At 45.4% G+C, this 20,453-nt stretch overlaps 1 protein-coding gene across 23 annotated transcripts in view; it reads right to left on the reverse strand.

Moving 5' to 3' along the window:
- Asap1 (ArfGAP with SH3 domain, ankyrin repeat and PH domain 1) overlaps nucleotides 1-20,453 on the reverse strand; it is a 317,439-nt gene that overhangs the window by 50,572 nt on the left and 246,414 nt on the right. For all 23 annotated transcript variants that reach the window (XR_013046411.1, XR_013046410.1, XR_013046409.1 and 20 more), the window contains 2 exons: nucleotides 6,832-6,919; nucleotides 4,649-4,697 (listed from right to left, as the gene is read on the reverse strand). Coding sequence is in view for 15 of the 23 variants with exons in the window: in XM_076555973.1 (XP_076412088.1) it covers nucleotides 4,649-4,697; nucleotides 6,832-6,919 (137 nt within the window). In the remaining 8 variants the exon portion in view is untranslated. The remainder of the gene's footprint in view (nucleotides 1-4,648; nucleotides 4,698-6,831; nucleotides 6,920-20,453) is intronic.

Raw genomic sequence — 20,453 nt, forward strand, 5'->3', positions numbered from 1 at the left:
AATGCTTTCTAATGACACATTTATTTATTCAGGTTTTTTTTTCTTATGTGTGTGGAGGAGGTCAGAGGACAATTTGTGGGAGTCAGTTCTCTTCTTCCACCCTGGGGGAACTCAGGCTGTCAGGCTTGGTGGCGGGTGCCTTTACTATTGAGCCATTGAGCTGGCTCCATCAAAAAAATTTTTTTTATGACACAGGGGAAACGTTCAGAAGATGTCTTGTGAAATAGAGGTGAAAAACTTTTTAAATGATGTATTATAAAATATATGTATCAATTATGCATTTATGTTTTTTAGAAAAAGTTAAAAAATTTTAACCAAACTGTGCTTGTTTTTTGAGTGATTTTTCTTCTTTAGGGAAAAACTGATAGGAGGGGGTACATGGTTATGTCCCCCTTCTGTAATTTTCCAGAGAAAAAATAAACTTGTACTAGCTGGGGATGGCGGCGTACACCTTAGTTCCAGCACTTGGGAGGCAGAGGCAGGTGGATCTTTGTGAGTTTGAGGCCAGCCTGGTCTACAGAGCAAGATCCAGAACAGCTAAAGCTATATAGGAAAATCTTGTCTTGAAATACCAAAAGAAAAAAAAAAAGAAAAAGAAAAAAAGCAAGAAAAAAAGAGCCTGTATTATTTTCATTAATGAAAAAAAAAATCCCCAAATTTACTCTTTAAAAAGAAAACAAATAAATAAAAATACGGCCAAATCACTGCTTTTTTTTACACTTAGAACACAGACAGCTAGGGTTTGCTCTTCATTAGTAACACAGAGGTTCAGGCCTGAGCCCATCGTTAGGATGGAACACAGGCCGACAGAATATGAAGCAGACGAAGAACTACCTATGAAACCTATGCAGTAAATGCAACAGCAAGAGATTGAAAAGCCAAACCAGGCTGTTAGTGGTGTGTCTGCAAATCCCACACTTGACTCTAGGTGGTGCCCACCTCCAGAATGTTTTGAGAACTGTCCCTAGCATTTTATTTCTATGATGACACAGAATATAGACGCAAGCCTGCGAGTGGGTGGGGCATCCAATATTCTTTAAATTACTTAGAATTTGTTCTATTAGTCCCAAGTTAGAAATTAGAGATTGCTTAAAAAAAACTTTACAAAATTATTTGAGAGAGAGAGAGAGAGAGAGAGAGAGAGAGAGAGAGAGAGAGAGTGTGTGTGTGTGTGTGTGTGTGTGTTCACCTGCACACATAGGTGCCCGAGGAGGTTGGCGGCATTAGATCCCCTGGATCTGGAGTTAGAGGTGTGGTTTTGAGCCACACAATGGGCTGTGGATTACACTGTAGTCCTCTGGAAGAATAGTATGCGCTCTTATCCCCTGAGCCACTTCGCTAGCCCAATTCAAGAACCCTGTTTCAGTAGGGTCAATGGCAGCCCTTCATTCCGGACCCTTACTTGCTCTTCACTTTGAAGACGGGCTTGGTTTGGTCTTGCTTTCCAATGGGGATCAGTATCTCTTAGGCACTTGATTTGCATAGTTGTACAAACAGAATCCTCTAAGAGCCTCTAACTTAGGGGTTAAGATACCTCAAGGCCAGGAAGCCAGACAGTTTGTGACTTATTCAAGGTCTTAAGTTGGACTGGGTCACAACATAAGCTACACTTTCAGAGAACCCTCCATCACGCCATATGTGCCTCTTTACCATGGGCTCATGATTTAAAAAAAAAAAAGTTTGTCATGATAATCAGAAAATGTGCATTTAAGGACAATTAATAATTAATTTTCAAAAGAAATAACTCTAATCTGGTAGAACAGAATGGAACAGCTATATTTCAAAAGGGTGGGGAATCTAGTGACGGTTTGTGACATGATGTTCCAGGCTGATCCCAAAGACGCCAAGGATGCCTTTGAACTTTTGACCCTCCTGTTTCCAGCTCCCAAGTTGAGATTATAAGCATGCACATGCTGGGGTGGAACCCTGGGCTTTGTGAATGCTAGGTAAGCACTTTACCAACTAAGCTGCATCCCCAGCCCATGACAGATTTTTTTTTTTTTTTTAACTTTTAAACTCTTTAAAAGCAGTGGTTCCCACCTTCCTAATGCTGTGACCCAGTTTCTCATATTGTGGTGATCCCAACCATAAAATTATTTTTGTTGTTACTTCTGAATTGTAATTTTGCTACTGTTATGACTTATAATGTAAATATCTGATATTCAGATATCTGATTGTGACCCCTGTGAAAGGGTCATTTGATCCCTTATAGCTTGAGAATTACTGTTTAACCAGACAGACAAAAACAAAAACAAACAAAAAAAAAAAGAAAGAAAAAAAGAAAAAGATACAAGCTACAAAACTCAGTTTTGAGTTTCTAAGATAAAAAACAAAATTGCCATGTGCCAGTAAGGTTGTATGTTTTATTTTCTCTTTCAAAGTTTTGTGAGATATGTAACCCCTACCTACTCAGCTACCTCTGAATGAGAAACTGAGGCCAGATCACGTGTCTGAAGAACCAAAGCCACTTAGATAGCACAGCCTGGCCTAGAATCCAGGTGTCCAGACTTCAAATGTGCACCTGCTGCTACCTGCCCCTTCCTCAGTGAAGAGAAATCTTTCTCTAGCTTCACTGGACAGTTTCACATGAGAAAGGAAGTCAGTGTTGCTATGTAAACCTAGAGGTAAATGAAGAGCAGAAATAAAGTCTATCTTCCCTACCAGAATCTCCAAGGAGATTCAAAGTATCAAATAGCCAATAACATCAAGATAATAGACTATAGGGTTGGGCAGTGGCAGCACATGCCTTCAATCCCAGCACTAGGGAGGCAGCGGTAGGCAGATCTCTGAATTCAAGGTCAGCCTGGTCTACAGAGTGAGTTTCAGGACAGCCAGGGCTACACAGAGAAACCCTGTCTCAAAACACACACACACACACACACACACACACACACACACACACACACACACACACACACACACAGAGAGAGAGAGAGAGAGAGAGAGAGAGAGACAGACAGACAGACAGACAGACAGACAGACAGACAGACAGACAGACAGACAGACGGGAGCCTTTTACTATGAGTACTACAGGCAGGAAACCGGCACCTAACCAGACCTGGAGGAACTGTCTGTGTGTTCTAAGACTAAGACATGGAAGGCTTCTGTCTGAGGCAAGAGAAGAGGATAAAGGAGGTCCCTTATCTGCTTCACACAGATTTCTCATTTGTCTTCCACTTAGGGCTTTGAGGACCATGGAAGAGAGGAATCAGGAAAAAGGAAGTTTGCGATTGTCTGGTTAAAATGCTCATTTGCTGGAGCTGTGAACATGGGCACTAAACCACTGTGTACTCACTTAAACACAAGGTTGAGGATTAACAAGGCACAAGGTACAATGTGACATCAGAATCTGGAGCGGGACGGGGACAGCTTTCCGGGCTTTTTCCCTTCTCATTCCCAGTCACTCCAGTCAGCCATCCCTATGCCACAATATCAAGCCACCGCTTCCCTCCACTGGGGAGGCAGAGAGCACTTTACTAGCTTCCTTGGCACAGGCCGGGTTTACCAGTTTGTAGGAAGTCATCTCTGAGCAGTGCCCTAAGAATCCAAGGTGTGTACTCTAAGTCTGGGTGCCCCCTGTACACCCTGTTGGTGCCTGAGCTGAGAGCCAGCACCATGTTATGTGGCCTGTCTCATCCCTAAGGCAGGGCTCTGTGTGGTTTACTATTGTACTCTCACTGTTTCCCGTAATTCTTGGCAGCTAGCTGCCTTCACAAGCTCCTCTGTTCTTTCTCCCAACTCGACCTACTTTCTGGTCCATTTCCTGTTCTCTTTCAGATTCCTTTATCACTGTCTGAGATTGGGGAGAGTCTAATACTCCAGAGAAAAAGGAGTGGGAGGAGGAAGTGAAGGAAATGGATCTGAACAGAATTCTGCGGGCTCCACGGAGTTAAAGGAAGGAAAGTAACTAAAGTGACGAAGTCACTGATGGGACAATGGGTTCCGGTAGTTCAGAAACTCGGTCCAAATTACTTGTGAGAAATAAAGTTCTAAACGCCTTGAAAATGGCTTAACTGACTGCTTTCACACCAAGGGAGACAGGTGAGAATGCAGCAAACTGCCATTTGAGCTCCCGGCAGGCTACTGGAGGCAAAAAGGAACGAAACTGACTCGGATGTGGCCCGGTGGTATGTGACAGCCAACTCTTCCCACTGTACAAGGTTCCCTACAAGGTTCCCTTCGACTATGCCGTGCTTGCCCAGCAAGAGCACACCGCCAGTGTCTTCCAATAGCGCCAGCCTCTTCTGCTTCTCTCGCAGGAATAGCTAAGCATCCAGGTAGTACCCAAGAACATCTCAAATGGCTCCCACTTGTGACCAAACACCAAGCAAGACACCTAATGCAGGTAGCACAGTTAGAGGATGAGCAAGGCTCAATGTCTGTTCTCAAAGAGCTCAGGGCTCTCTAAATGGCTGTGCATGGATGTGGACCAGAGACGCACAGAACCATGTGAAGAAGCTACAGGCAGAGAGAAAGGAGAAAAAATCCTAATGATACCCAGGCTGGGGCTGACTATACCAGGTGGGCAAGACAGATGGAGAGAAGAGCAAGTATGAAGGTTGAGGGGCAGGAGAGAAGTGTGACAAGTCACCAGGGTAATGAATGCTTGAACTTCAAACCATTGCACTATCATTTTCAAAGTACTTACGCGACATAATCCTGCTCATCTTCTGCCTGAAAGTGGTATGTTCTATTATCTAAAATACAAAAAAAAAAAAAAATGCAAAAACACAAACTAAGAACTGAGTATTATTTTTTAATACCATTATGTATCAGCAACTTAACAATTCACTTTACTAACAGTATTTTCCTTAAGAACAAAGGACTAAAATAAATGATCACAAATACCAAGCAAACAGTAGGCATTTTTTCCCTTTTTTTTTTTTTTTGAGGTAGTCTTTCTCTGTACAGCACAGGCCGGTCTTGACTTTGCTCTGCTGACTTAGTCTCATGTGTGTTGAGACTACAGGCATGAATGAATAAGCACACCTGGCTGAGATGCCTCTTTGAAAGACAAATTGAGAAGGGGACAAGTCCCTATCTGACCCAGAGGAGTTTCAGTGGCAAACTGGCACAAGTCCGTACTTCTGTCCAGAAAGGATTCCCCACTCCCCCTGACGTTCCAACTGCAGCAGGAAAGCTGCACTCTTGGCCCTGAATGGGATGCTCTCCAGCTGAATCAGGATCCATGGGAGGCTGGCTTAACCTCTGCCTTCCAAGATGGCCTGACAGACACAGTGGATGGGGAAGCTCATTTTAAAAACTCAGGATTGTACTAGTGCTTCAACATACTTAACTTCAGCAACACAGACCACTTCCTTATGTGACTGCTTCAGGCAAGCACTCCCACTTGGCACCCTTAGAGAGCAAGGTGCACTTCTGAGTGCTTCCTTATTGCTGGGTGATCTGGCCCAACTTACCCAGCTTTTTCTTCTATAAAATGAGAAAACCGATGACCTTTTTTTGAGAATTAGCAATATTATACACAATGACATGTGATAGATTTAGACACTCAATAACTGATGCCCACTAACAACCAAGTCATATGGTGATTACCATCAATAATCCAAGCAATCATGGAAATCATAGGGAATCTGGATTGCTCAGAGGTGCTGCAGGGACTTGGCCTCCCCCTGAAGAGCCTCACAAATGATTCAATCATAGGAGCTCGCCAGAGAACGTCAAGGGCAGGACTATGTGTCTGTGCTTCTGTGTAGGTCATCTGGCTCCAGTCTGCCATGTTTAAGTTTAAGTTGGTGTTGCAGTGTTTCAGGAGAGAACAGAGTGGCTCTGGTTTTGAGGTGCTGGGGATGGGACTGAGCATGTGCTTTCAAGTGCTCACTCCCCCCTTAGCTGTATATCCCCAGCTGAGTCTCACTGTTGTGGAGAAGGAGTCCCCTCAGCTGCACAGTGGGTCAGTAAGCTCAGGCTAGCAAACCAGTACCTCAGGCCAACCCCTGCACACAGGGAACATAGGATACAGGCAGAGAGCGGGTGGCTGGTCTTGCTCCCTCATCCAGGAGGAAAGCAAAGTGCCATGCAGTGAGGAAGTGAGGGGTGTGGCGACAATTCAATGAGTTTCCAAGTCACTGTTTGGAAGCAAGGGAGCGGATTTTTCCTTGAAGAGCCCGATTTTTGCAGGGATGTAATGGACAAACAAGACATGTTGCGCTGCATTCCTGCATCTACACCAGTGCTTCTCAACCAACAGGTGCAAGCTGGGTCTCCTAGAACCTCAGTGTCTGCACTTCACACCAACACTGGTAGCTTTGCAGCTCAATGAGTGACATGGTGATATAATTAGAAAACTTGTCTGAGGGAACATTAGAAACAGTTCAATGCATAAGCCTAGAGTCTTCCTCTTTTTTTTTTTTTTTCTGAGACAGGGTCTCACTATGTAACCCTGGCTGGCCTGGACCTGACAGGTAGAAATCAGGCTGGCCTCCAGTTCATGAACTCTACCTCCCCCTGCCTAAAGTATGCACCACCACACCTAGCCATCCATTGACATTCTAAACACAATCACACAGGCCCCAGCGAGGCTTTCACGGTGCAAACTAAGAGACCTGAGGTGGTGCTAACCTATAGATTCAGAGGTTTGAGAAGCTGAGGCAGGATTGCCTGAATTCAAGGTTAGCTTAGGAGACAAAGTAAGATTCTCCCTCAAACAAGGAAGTGCGCCAACAAAAGGGTTCCTTCCATGGGTCTCCCTAAACACGCTGGGGGTTAGCTCTGAGGAAGCCCATTTTGAGAAATTTTGATGCTTAAACACCCAGACCTGTAGCTGCCAGAGCCACAGTAACCAAACAGGTTTTAAAAAGCGGGACTCACGTGATATCAGGTCAAAAGACTTCTTGTCCTCTGCATTTGGTTTCACCTGGCAGGTGAGAAGGTTTAACTTCGCAGGCTGCCTGTTGGACTGCAAAAGGGAAAACAGAGGTCACACATGGAGCACCCCCCTCAGTCCTCAGTGCAGCATGTGTTGTTTAGAATGTCTGCTCGGCGACAAGAGGACACAATTTTAGCAAGGAAGAAAACAGACATCCGAGGTCACCACAATGAAACACCAGACCTTTAAGTTTCTGCCCTCACATACGAGCTGGTGGGCAGTCTTTACAGACCCCGTTAGAATCCTGACCTCACGAAGGAGGGAAAAACAAATTAGTTAACCTACTCAATGTCTCTTAACCATATACAAGCTTTCTTGATTCCAGAATGGAATCAAGAACAGTACCCCTCACTTCTAGTAAAGACTGGGCAGAACCCATGAAAACAGAGTTTTCTAGAACTTGGACATCCTCAGGCATATAGATATGTCTAAACCCATGTCTTATGGTGAACTATCACTGACATGCATTTCATTCATTAATACATGATGACCCCTGCAATCAGTTACCCCAACACTGACATCCCAGGCATTTGTGAATACTAGTTGCAATACAAAAATTGCAAAATATCCAAAACACAAGGGTCATTATCACCTGCCAGACATTGTGTAATGGGCCCTAATATCTGAAGAGAGCAAAAACATGGTAAAGATTTAGAATACTTATTAGTAAATTCGCAGTCACCATTTAAAATAGACCCTCTAAGTAGCTAGAGAGTAACTTAGGGGGTATTACACAATCTTTCTGGCTCCCTGCCTGCACTTGCCTAGGCAGGCCCCCTGCTTCCTGCAGATACAACTAAAGAAAGAATTGTCAAGAGTGTCAAAAATGTACGTTCGCATGAGAAGTCTGTGGAACTTTCTGGTCAGACCTGCATGCCTACTTCATGACAGTCATGTCTTCGAAAGCACCCCAACTAATGCTCAGGAATTTCATTTTTTAAAAGGATTGGAGGCGGCCGAGAGGTCACACTGACAACCACTCAAGAGATCTATGCAACAGGGATGATGTTGAGCAAGAAGTTTCAACACACACTGCATCATCTTCCCTAAGCAACGGGCCCTCGAAAACAAGCTGCTCATTATCTTCCTGTGTGCCTCCCAAAGGGGAGGCAGGAGGCATACCCCTGTGAGTGCTTCTTAGACAGACCGGAGTTTTGGCTTGCTAACTGCCTACAAACTGGGTCTTATCTGCTGTTAGTCCTACATCTCATCTTTCTGGATGTGGACAGTGTTACCTCTTTCCTGTATGAATGACTGGGACACAGGGCAACCTGGGAAGGCTAATGGTGAGCCTTAGGATATTACGTTCTGCTTGGAATCTGAGCTTAAGGAGGGCTGTAGAAAAGCTTAGGGGAAATCAAGAAATGATTAAAGGGATGGGAAATGGAAACTCTGAAGATGGGTTAAAGGCATCAGTCACAGTCCAGAAGAAGGATGGGGGTGACCTTACCTCTGTCTGTGAGCACATAAAGGTTGTCATTGGGAAGGCTGGCCAGCTGTTTTCCATTTGTACAAATGAAAAGAAATGCACTCAAACCATAGAAGATTTGGGCCAGACATAAGGAAGAACTTCCTAAGCTTAAATTGATTAGGTATAATAAAAGGTTTCAGGCTTCCTTTAAAAAAAAAACCTTTTAAACCAATGTTTAGGATTCTTAAGTAGAGAAATCTGTTTTTTAAAGTTTAAGATGCATTATGCAGTATTCATATTGCATGTGGCAGAAAGCTAATGCAGTAATTTCTTCTTTCTAAATCTAGTATTTCTAGGTGCTTTTTAACATCAGATACATCTAGCAATTGAGTTCAGTATCAGCAGCACATGGGCAGGTCAAACAGCAAGACCTACTTCTCAGTGCTAAGCACTCACAAGTTCAGAGTATCTGCTGGACAGCTTCTGATTAGGGGCTTCACACGGTTTATCCACAATTCCATTAGCGGTGACACTTGGGTGTTCATCCCACACAACTGTCAAGTCTTTCTTGCCACATCAACATGCACCTCCAGTGACAGGGGTATGTCTTGCCAATGCCTCCCATCTATTACCTCAGGCTGAGCTGCAGTAAGGTGTAACAAAGCAGCGAATACACCTCATGTTGAGTGGAGAAACACCAGAAAAGGCCTTGGGAGTGGGGGGAGGGAATGGTCTACGCAAGTCCAAAGAGCATATAGCAGAAACACAGAAATCACTACAGTAATGATGGTAATTCCAGATGTTTAAATAACTTAGAAAATGTCAAAAACACTTTCTTGACATTTAGGTTAAATTATAGGTATAGTGATGAAAAGAAGACATAATCTTTCCAGAGATTAAAATCAGAGCAAAACTAAACAACTAAACACGATGGCCTGGCTGCATCGTGGTGGGACAATTCAGGAAGTGCCCCCACTCCTCCAGGTCTTACTTTCCGGTGTCTAGAGGTCCTGGTTCTGAACCCACCTTCCCCTCACACATGCTGCTCTCTGGCTCTCATCACTCTATTTGTCGCTTGTCTTTCTTTCTATGAATGGCAGGCTATTTGCTCACCAAAGTATGCCATGTATACAGCAAGCACTCAAATATCAATCAAATGACTACATTCCAGGAACCTCACATGTACCTCTTGTACGCCCTAAGAAATGCTTTAGGTTTCTTTTACTAGATGAAGTGAGGGAGGAAGAGAGATGTTAACTACCATTCCTAAGATGCTCTTCCTCTTCTCCATTGTGCAGGCCAGTGTGGAAAGTCAGAAACGATGGCAGACCTTGGGGAACAGCTGGATATCTGATTCTCATCCAAATTCCTAATTCATATTGATGAAAAGAGACACTTTAGGACTGAAATAGTTTCTCACTCAGTTGATAGTTACTCCAGCCTCTTCCAAGTTTTTAAGCCCACGTGCAAAGCGCTGTGGTCCACCAGCTCTAGGAGAAGCTGACTTTACCAAGAGCACACCTGCTGCTCAGGGGTGCTGGGTCTGAATCTTGGGGTGTGCAACAAGTACTCAGATTAAGTGAGAGGCACCTTGCAGTGAGGATCCAGGTAATGCTGAGTGTGTACAAGCCAGATGAGTTGGGGGGGAGGGGATGAAGAGCAGCAGGTACAAAGGCCTGGGGCATAAAGGGCGACAGGTGACATGAGGTTATGCTGGGCAGAAAGGACTGGTCTGGGACCTTAAGGGATCTACACCCTGGGAGTTCCAGCATGCTACTACTGAAGGAAGATATTCAGAGCAGTGGCATGCAGAGCTGCACTCAAGTGGATGGTAGAGGTTGAGGGTAACTCAGATGAGCAAGGATAATCATCGAGTTAAGGGCACGGCAGAGGCAAGAGATGCCGGATACAGCTGACAGAGACTTCAAGTGCATGACTCAAAAATCAGCTTTCCATCTAGGCCCTGGATGATGAGTGGGGGCAAGGCTTGGTGCTCCTGAGGGTTCTCTCAAGCAGGAAGGACCTCACTCAAAAGCTCCTGCCAAATGCAGCTGCCATACCGGTCAGGACTGAAGACTTTACAGCTTGGTGCTCCCACTCAGTGCTCCCACACTCCCAGGCTTAGTCTTTTACAGATTTTACCTTTCGTTAAAGTCATACAAAGTCACCGAAGAAAAGCTAGGAGACACTGCAAAGGAACTGGACCCTGTTATTATACCCACTGCTATTACTCTGATTTTTAATAAGATTTCACCGAGAGCCTGCTTATTTTTAAAACACGCATTGGTTCAACCTGTATATATTGTTTTGAAAACTGCTTTTTATTTTTTTCAATTGACAGTATACTCATCTAAGGCAAACACATTCAGGTTTCTGATATGAGAAATGTTTCAACTGGGGAGCCCCTGGGTATGTTCAAAGAAACAGGGAGGGGGTTGTCTCTGCCTGACATGCCATTCAGCTAGATGAAAGTGGACATGAGTACAAAACACCACAATCAACTCCATCAGGCTTTGCCTCTGGAAAACAAGCAAGCCCCACTCACTGTCTTGAGGCAGCCCCGTGCACACCAAGGTGCTGTTTGGGATGGAGCTACAGAGTTACCGGCACAGGCCTACTTCTCCATCAGCAGAACACAGTTGCCGAGATTGCTGTTCAGAAACGAAATTACATCCCCAATCATCCTGCTGAACCGCTCTGCATCACAGACAAGACGAGAACATAATTAATTGCTTTGGAAATGAGCCGGACCCCCACCAGGCTGAGGTAAAAATAAAATAAATCTCTTTGTGCTTCCTAAGGCAGTGCTTGGAAACAGAGACGCGCGGACTGTTAATCACTTCGGAATTTTCATTCAGTGTTAGATGCCTACTGTCTCCAGGGGAACATAAGTACTTGACATGCGCTCAGTAACGGCGATAAACCCCTGGCCAGAAATCAGGTCCATGCCAAACACCTGCCACTGAGAGAGAACGACCAGCACAATTTCGGCAGATGAAAACTACTGGCCTTTGAAAGGTGTTTTGGTTTGGGCGCAAGATAAAACTTTTCTTTATGATCTCTCAAATTGCAGGCATCTGCTCATCTAGTTCTTGCGATAACTCCGTGCACTAGGCATGCAGGAGAAAACGCAGGCATGACCTGGTGGTCAGCCTTACTTAGAAGCATAGTACACTATGCATCTAAGTAAGAGGCATGGCACACCATGTTTCTGAGCATTCCCAGAAGTCAGAAACACTGACTTCTGAAGCATTGTGAGCAGCCATAGACTGGCCCATGTATGAGTCTGCACTCTCCATGTTTCCCTTTATGTGCTTCTTCTGCATAGAGACCTTGGTGGGATGAGTGCTCACTGTCCAATCGGAGGCTGCATGCTAACCAATCAGTTCATAGGCTTCCACTACGTAAGTGGCAGCTCACAAGCAGTAAAGCAGACGCTGTTCTCTGAAAGCGTCTCCTGAGGGGTTCTTCTTCGTGCCTTTTACTGACAGACCCATAGGCAGTGTGATTTTGTGGGGAGATACCCAAGTAAAGTCAGCATAGGTTCTTACTGTTCCTAAACCCAGTTCACAGGAAAGGAAATCAGGGGTCAGGAAGATGAGGCACACTGACCTCGCTTTTACAGAAAAACACAAAGCAGAGCACAGACCCCATCTTCTCCCACTTACTACACTGCCTCCTGGCCAAGGTCAGACTCGGAAAGCTCCCAACCGTCCTTGGTGCTTCTCCTTTTCTGGTTCTTTCTGCCCTTCAAGAGCCAGCTCTTTCATTTCCCCTTCACATCCTGCAGTCCGTCTGCTGAGAAATGTCACCTTTCTTAACATGTTTCAGATCCTGAATTGCTGCTGTGGTCACAACCAGGCCCCATCCTTTCAGTGGTTTTTCCCACACTAGGGAGAAAAACTGGCGAACAGTTCCTCGTTCTGCCTGTACTTGTCCACTCTGGAGGTCCTAACTTTCCCAGCTAAGGAAATCACTGGGCTAATTTCCATCGGGCAGGGGGATACATTAAGAAGAAATACTTAAAGGAGACATTTTCTGTCTTCCTCCTTCTCCTCCTCCTTCTTCTTCCTTCCTCCTCTTCCTCCTTCTTAAGATTTCTTGAGACAAGTTTTCTCTGTGTAGTCCCGACTGTCCTGGAACTCACTCTGTAGCCAAGGCTGGCCTCAAACTCAGAGATCACCTGCCTCTGCTTCCCAAGTACTGGGATTAAAGGTGTGTGCCATCACAACTGTCTAGTAAGAAACAATTTTAAATTAACATTTCCTATGTAACTACAGTAGCCATTTCAATCCATGTCTTCTTGCTCATCAATTTATAAAACCCCACACCTTCCATTCATAGTATTTGTATGAAATGTATTAATTTGATGATGAAACATTTGAGCTATGGTTATTATTATTATTACTTTTAAAGGAGACTCTCACTACGTTATATCCACAGAGTGGGCAGGGAGTGGCTGAGTCCAGGATGTCTGGTGGGTTCCTGCTACTCTCACACACCAAGGCAGAGGCAGGCTGCAGACAGAGTAAGGACATCATCATGTCGAGAGTGTGGTGTCCTGTGCCAGCAGAGTTTTACATAAATGTATTCATTGAACTCCTAACAGCCACTCACCATGTCCTAGTTCGCTCCCTGGGGCTCCCTGGGGCACCCTCACTAAAAACATCTGAAGAGGAACATGTTCATTTAGCTTACACTTCCTGATCACAGCTCATCACTAGGGAGGTCAGGGCAGGAACTCAAGCAGGAGCAGAGGCAGGAACCACAGAGAAACGCTGCTTACTGGCTTTTCATGGCTCACGAAGCTTGCCTTCTTATAAAGCTCAGGCCACCTGCCCAGGGGTGGCACTGCCCAAAGTGGTCTCAGCCTTCCCACACCAATCACTAATCAAGAAACCGTCCCGTAGACATGCCCCCAGGCCAATCTGATGGAGTCAATTCCTCAACTGAAGTTCTCTCTTCTCAAGGGACTAGACTGTGTCAAGTGGACAAAAATGAATCAGCACGCTATGTGGGCCACACCACTGTTGCCTGCTCGGTTGATGAGGAAACTGAGGCACAAAAGTCAATGACTTTGCTGTAAGGTCACAGCTGGAGACGGCAGAACATTGGCTGAAAACTGATTTCGACACCAGCTGCTCCACACCTTCAAAGTTGTAAACCCTGAACTTTCTGTCTCTTTGGGCTCATGAATCTCGTCTGCTGTAACAAGTGGGCTTCACGTGACAAGGTTTACTCTCCTCGATTTCCCTGGACCACTAGAAGCACACAGTGATGTGTTCCTATCCAACCTCCAAGTCACAGTATAAAGATCACAAGGCCACAAGCGGGGAGGGGGGGGGGAAGGTCGGGGTCTGGCGGGGTTTTGATCTTTGATCTGCACCCCTTTTACATGTTAATCCTTCAGTTTCAGTCCCACTCCCACTTTATGAAATGAGTCCCTTGTAGTATTCTCTTCCAATCTCTGTTGAACAGGAAAGCAGGAGAGTAATCTGGAAGGTTCTCAAATCCAAGGCAGTACTAACACTGTGGCAACCTTGCTATTCCAGAGGATCTGTCAAAAGATTATCAAAGTGAAGACTACCACACTTACTGTTCTCTGGAAACCGATGGACAGAGGCTACAAAACACCTGGCTGCAATGGAGCCACACGCTGGGAGCCACACGTCGAGACTCATGCAGCCTGGGACATTTGGAGTGATGCAGAAATGAACTCATACACGTGCTCATACGGTACAAGGTGTGCAGTCCGATGGACAAGCCCTCCCGAGACACAGGGAGGCCCCCAGACCTGGACCGAGTCTATGCCCAGACATGTATGAACACAAGCAGGAGTAAGGTTCTCAGCTCCCATGAGCTCATTTTCTCAAAACGGAGAGGGAAAGCAATGTCCTCTTGACTGTGACAGTGGACTCAGGCAATGTGTGACAGGAGTCTATTGCTCCACTTACAACCGGAAGGCAGCACAGATTCTTGAATCCAACTTCTTGGGTTCAAATCTAGTACTTACTGATTATGTGGCTTCCAGACATCTTCCCTTTAAAATGGGGAAAATAGCTAATTGAAGGTGTTACGAAAGGTTAATAGGCAAAAGTTATGTGAAGTGTCTAGCATGTAAAGGCTCATTTCAGTCCATGTTGTTACTATAATAAGGTACCTGAGGGCAGGTCCCTTACAAAGGAAAGATTATTTAGTCAACACTTTTGGAGGCCGAAAGTCCAAAGGTGCAGTTCTCTGGCTGGTCACGTCATGGCAGATGACATCACATCAGGGTACACATTAGAGGGACAGGACAAAGGTGAGATAAAAGGGTCAGAGAGTAACTTGGGGATCAGGTTTTCTCTTCCTAACAACTCTCTCTTGCAGGAACCAGCTTGGGGTTCTACGAAAACTACATTAATACACAACATAAGCAAACTTTCACAAGGACCCACCACCCCAACACTGCCACCTTGGGAAACAAAACTTCCCCAAATGATTCAAATCATATTGAAACCTTGGCAGTGCTCAAAAAGGTCAGCCATGATTTTCACGATGACTGGTGATTTCCCACATAGCTACTGTGGTAAGGTCTTTTGTGTTGAATAAATTACACTGATGCGGATAATGTGTAACCTTGAGATTCAAATAGTAAAAGGAAAGAACTTGTCACCGGGATTCAAAACAGTCAAGATCTCAGCTGGATGTATTAAGAAAGATCCTGTAGAGTGTCAGCAGAAAGCTCCCTACGCCTGCTCTTACAGAGCTCGAATTCCAGAAGCCCTCCGATAAACGTGCCATGTGGAGAGGCCTCTGAAAAGGTATTTCACGGTAACCCTGACCCTGCAGACAGTGCTGCTTCTTCCAGTGTCTAAGGGATGCTATCTAAGTGTGTTCGCTCCTCCATTTCATTCCTTCGCAGAACTGTGAAGAAGGTCCAACACCAGTGCCTCCAGACGCACAGGTGCATCTTGAATCGGATCAGACAAAGCAGTTCTGCCCTTTTGTCGAAAGGAAAAAGGGAGGGGCCGGAGAGATGGCTTAGCAGTTAAGAGTACTTGTTGCTCATGCAGAGGACCTCGATTCGGTTGCCAGATCACAACCACCCGTGACTCCAGTTCAAGGAGATCCAAAACCCACTTGTGATCTCTGTGTGTACGAGGCACATGCACACATACACACATGAAGGTAAACACTCCTAAATATAAAATAAATAAATCTCAAAAAGAGAGAGAAAGAAGCGGGGAGGTACAAGTGCAGCATGGTGAAGGGCACTGCCTCGCGCCGGAGGAGAGCCAGAACGAAGGATTCAAGTGGACAAGAAAGCCATACAAATAGGAAATTAAAGTGCTACAGGATCAAGAAGGAGCAGCATGTAGTTACTTTGATAGCTGCCTCTTTTTGTTATCCGGGAGCTGTACGTAGTGACAGTGCTCCAAGAATCCTCCTTAAGCCTGCGAACTATCCATGGCAGCTTTGGAAGCTGCTTTACAGGGTGTCTAGGCTGGGGATTTTGGAGTAAGCTTCCCACTCTGTGGAAACTGGCTGCTCACTTGGCTGTGGCATGACGTGCTCAGCTCTGACTAGGTGAGGTAACTGCCCCTTCATTTTCTATCACAGCATTCTGCTGGCTTCTACAGCACTTGTCCTCGGTTTACTCTGAGCTCCGGGAGAACAGGGACCCTTTTAATCACTGCACGACAGCATGCAGTGATTAAAATGATTATAACTAACCGGGCGGATCTCTGTGAGTTCGAGGCCAGCCTGGGCTAACAAGTGAGTTCCAGGAAAGGCGCAAAGCTACACAGAGAAACCCTGTCTCAAAAAAACAAACAAACAATAATAATAATAAATAAATAAATAAAATGATTATAACTAGCCAGTGCCTGACTCAGAAAAAAATCGACAGAACACTTTAATGAGGAAATTATGCACCTGAAAAACTAAAAAGGCTCCAAAAAATAAATTAATTCCTCCAAGTTTTATAGCTTGTTCTGGGTTTAGCCTGAGTCCAACAGGTACCACCCAAGTTTGTCCCCCTAGAATTCATGGTGCTGCTTTCTAATTTGTGGGGAAGAAAGGAAATCAATTCTCTTCTCCCAAGCACAATGGGGACAATGGAAGCAGAGGGGAGTCCAGAACAGGCTGAAAAAGTGCCACGAAGGCCGGTCACAGAAACAAGTTCTGAAGTCCACCGCACTGAAGGCGGCAATCCCCCTGCAGGCCTTTCTGTGCTTCCTCCGTGTACTGTCGGTGCATGCGGCAGAGCCCTGGCTGGGGAATGCTGTCTCTAGAGTTCTGGACAGGCCTGAAAGACAGCCCTCTGTGGGAACTGTCTACCGATGCACAAAGTCTAAGGACAGGAGGGAGACACCCAATTCTTCCTTCAGTGAAGTGCCCCGGGGGGACAGAACTACTGCCAAAGCCCAGCAGCTGGCAGAAATTTAACTTCTGTGGGTAAAAAGCTATGCCTCAAACTGACTTTGCAAAGTATGCCTAGGAGGCAAGGGAGCAGCAGCGGCACGGGATTCCTGTAAACTACAGTTTAACACCACGGAGGCAGCACGGTGGTAGGAAGATCAAAGAGCGCGTCAACAGCAGCTGACATTTACTGAGCACTACCCCTGCCCCACAACCTATCCTGATTACTCATCATCAATGAACTTGTTTAATCTTTACAACCGCCTACGAACCACTGTCACAAGAGATGCAATGTCAGGGAGGGGATTCAGCCACAAGGTCCAGCTCCGTGGTTGGAGAGGGTGGAGTCCCACCTCAGATCACCGAGATGATAGTACCCACAAAGTTTAAGGAATGCTCACTGCCATCCAGGCTCAGTCAACTGCCCAGCCCTGCCAGGACATGTGACAGGTGAGGGTGGGGGAAGACGCAAACACACTTGGAGGAGCTGAAGCTCATTTAATTGCAGCTGGATTCACAGGGCTGCAACTCTTCTCTCCTTGTCATCTGCAGTGTTTTGTGGGCCTCCTGCATGTGTTCTAGCAATGAGGAATCCTCTACACCAAGCCATACTCTTCATCTCTCCCTCAGCTGCAAACAATGAGCCTCCAAACAGCACCGTGAGCTGAGGTCAACATGGGCTATAACAAGACTTGCACACAAAGGAAAATAAGATGCATTCACTGCTCACTGACTATATTTACTGAACACTTCCCGTATGCAAACCACAGTGCTAGCTGCTGGGAATCCAAAGATGAGCAAATGTGGCACCTTCCTGCTTCTCACCTCTTGCCTCGTGAGAACGGAAGATAACGGCTCCTGTCCTGTGGGCACCTTGAGGACTAAGTGAGGCCTCACTCGACAGGTTCTGGCTCTTTCTTTGAGCCCAGGTGAGCAGGCACACTGTCTGTGTCCCTCACCTCTGCAGAACCCCTGTGAATTCTTCTCCTGGGAAACTATTGGTTTTGGTTTTCACCCAAGTCCTATGTGATCAATGGTGTCTTTCTGTGGGGGGCAGGAATGTGGTGCAGTTGCTGCAGAAATGTCTGGACTACAGAGAGAAAAGTGGGAAACATGGTAACAACTTGATGGGAAGGACGGAGAATGAGGGACAGGCCTCATTTCTCCTTTACCGCTGAGCTCCTTGTCAGCAGACTTCAGCAAGGCCACCGAGGAGCCCGCAGTAACAGCAGTACCCTGTTACCCTCAAAGCACGCCCACCCCTTAGTTCTCTTCATCCTCCTGATATTTTTGAGCTGAACACTATTCTCAAGGTCACAGAGTAAACAGAAAACTGGGATTCAGATCCAATCTGACAGATGTCACTGTCTACTCTCTTAGCTACCAAACAGTGTGGCCAATGTGTTATTTGTTGTTAATTAGAACACATGGAAACAGTTGGCTTAGACACAGGACTGTCTTTTGGCAGGAAACAGAAAGAAGGGGAGAGAACCACGTTTCCAACTTTAGCAAACTGTCCAAGGTCAAATAACTAAGCAAGCAACGCACAGATGCCCTCATCACCCACACGGTCTCCCACCAGGAAGCCCCTCTATAGCAGCAAATAGAGCACAGGAGAGCCATTGTGTAACTCATCAAGTGTCTCCTGAGGTGGTGAGGCCAGGAAGAGCTCTCTGGTAGCAGGTACAGGAAAAGTATGTAAAATCAACCTTTCATAAATGCTAAGAATTATGCACTCTAGTATACACATGTGATGGTGTGTGGACTAGGAGTGTGTCCAAACGATCTAATTTTCTACCTCTGTAGCTCTGATGCCTAGGTCAGCACATGGAGGATGGTGGAATGAAGGCCGAAAAGGTTAATAGCAGTTGGACACTGTATTAGCTACTTTCCTTGTTTCTGTGACAAAATATGTGACTCAAAGAACCTTAGGGGAAAAAGATTTTGGCTCTTAAGTTAAGGAGAAACAGTCGATCATGGCAGAGAGGCATGGCAGTGGGAATGTAAGGGGGGGCAGATACTGTGGTGGTTTGAATGTAATTGGCCCCCATAAGCTCATGCGGAATGGTACTAGTAGGAGGTGTGGCCTTGTTGCAATAGGTGTGGCTTTGTTGGAGGAAGTGTGTCACTGCAGCGGTGGGTGGGCTTTGAGGTCTCATATATGCTCAAGACACGCCCAGTGTCCCGGACCACTTCCTGTTGCCTGATGGTCAAGATGTAGAACTCTCAGCTCCTTCTCCAGTACCATGTCTGCCTGCACACTGCCTTGCTTCCCACCATGATGATAATCAACTGAACCTCTGAACTGTAAGCCACCCAATTAAATGTTTTCCTTTATAGGAGTTTCCGGGTCATGGCATCTCTTCACAGCAACAGAAACCCAAACTAAGACACACTGGCTCACTTGACTTCCTCATTTCCTTCTTTTCATTCACTCTGGGACCCCTGCCTATATGATTGTATCACCCACGCTTAGGGTGGGCATTTCTTCCTCAGTTGAACCTCTCTAGGAACACATTCACAGGTATAAACACAGAGGTGTTTTCTAGGTGCTTCTAAATCCACTCATGTTGACAATGAACTTTAACATTAGAAAGAACCTCAAAGTGACTACTAACTGGTCCAAGGATTTCAAGCAGCAGATGGGTGGGCTGGTCACAACGAGCATGACATTAAAAAACTGAGCAAGGTTGTCTGAGGGGAGCCTAAGGGAAATCACACAATTCTGCAGGGGTAAGGGACGGAGATGATGTAACTGCTTAAATTCCACAAAGGACAGCAATCTTTAAGATGCATGTGATAATCTTAAAAGAGTGTGCTAGGAACCTTCTGTACGGCAAGACGGGGAGGATCAGTATCCAGTGTGAAGACTCACAAAGATAACAGGTTCTGCAGAGTGAGCCTAGCAGGGCCAAGTCCCACAGACCTACATTGGTTTTCCCACTCTGCCGGTTAGCAGCCAAGTTACAGCTCTCCTGGTGCCCCAGTTTCCTCATCTATGACATTAAAGTTAGGACGCCATGGGATATGGGGGATGATCGAGTGAAATAATACTCTACAGAGGAGTTATACTTCTTTTAGTTCTCAACTGTAGTGAACCAGAAATATAGTGCCCACCCACCCCTCATCTATAAACTAGCAATGGAATGCACACTCACCCCTCATCTATAAACTAGCAATGGAATGCACACCCACCCCTCATCTATAAACTAGCAATGGAATGCACACGCACCCCTCATTTTGACTATCATATATCTTAGCTTGTCAGGGACATCACTTAACCCAGGATTATTGAAAAAAAAAATTTTTTTTTCAAGTTTTGGTGCCTGTCATGGATCTTGCTCTGTAGACCAGAGATCCTCCTGCCTCTGCCTCCTGAGTGCTGGGATTAAAGATGTGTACCACTACCCCCCCCCCATTATGGAAATTTAATTCAGTTTTTTCCCCCTCCAAGCAGAAGTTACTGGGTTAAGTTGTATACATATTTTCAAAACTCTTGGTATATACTTTGTAATTTTCATTCCTATATGATACATTTCCCATTATAGCTTTTATTCTCTTTGAAAATTTAAAATAATTTTTTTAAGTTTAAAAGGGCCAAACTAGAAATGCCCTGTTTTATTGTCCACTCTAGCAACATGTTTGAAGATTTTACAGGCATTATTTTTTCTATACTACTATTTCAAGCAAAGAAAACCCTCTATTATCTTTGTAATTCACAGGCTTTTCTGGGTAACAACCAATTCTATT

Source organism: Peromyscus maniculatus, chromosome 20 (assembly GCF_049852395.1).
Source record: "Peromyscus maniculatus bairdii isolate BWxNUB_F1_BW_parent chromosome 20, HU_Pman_BW_mat_3.1, whole genome shotgun sequence".
Classification (NCBI taxonomy): Eukaryota; Metazoa; Chordata; class Mammalia; order Rodentia; family Cricetidae; genus Peromyscus; species Peromyscus maniculatus.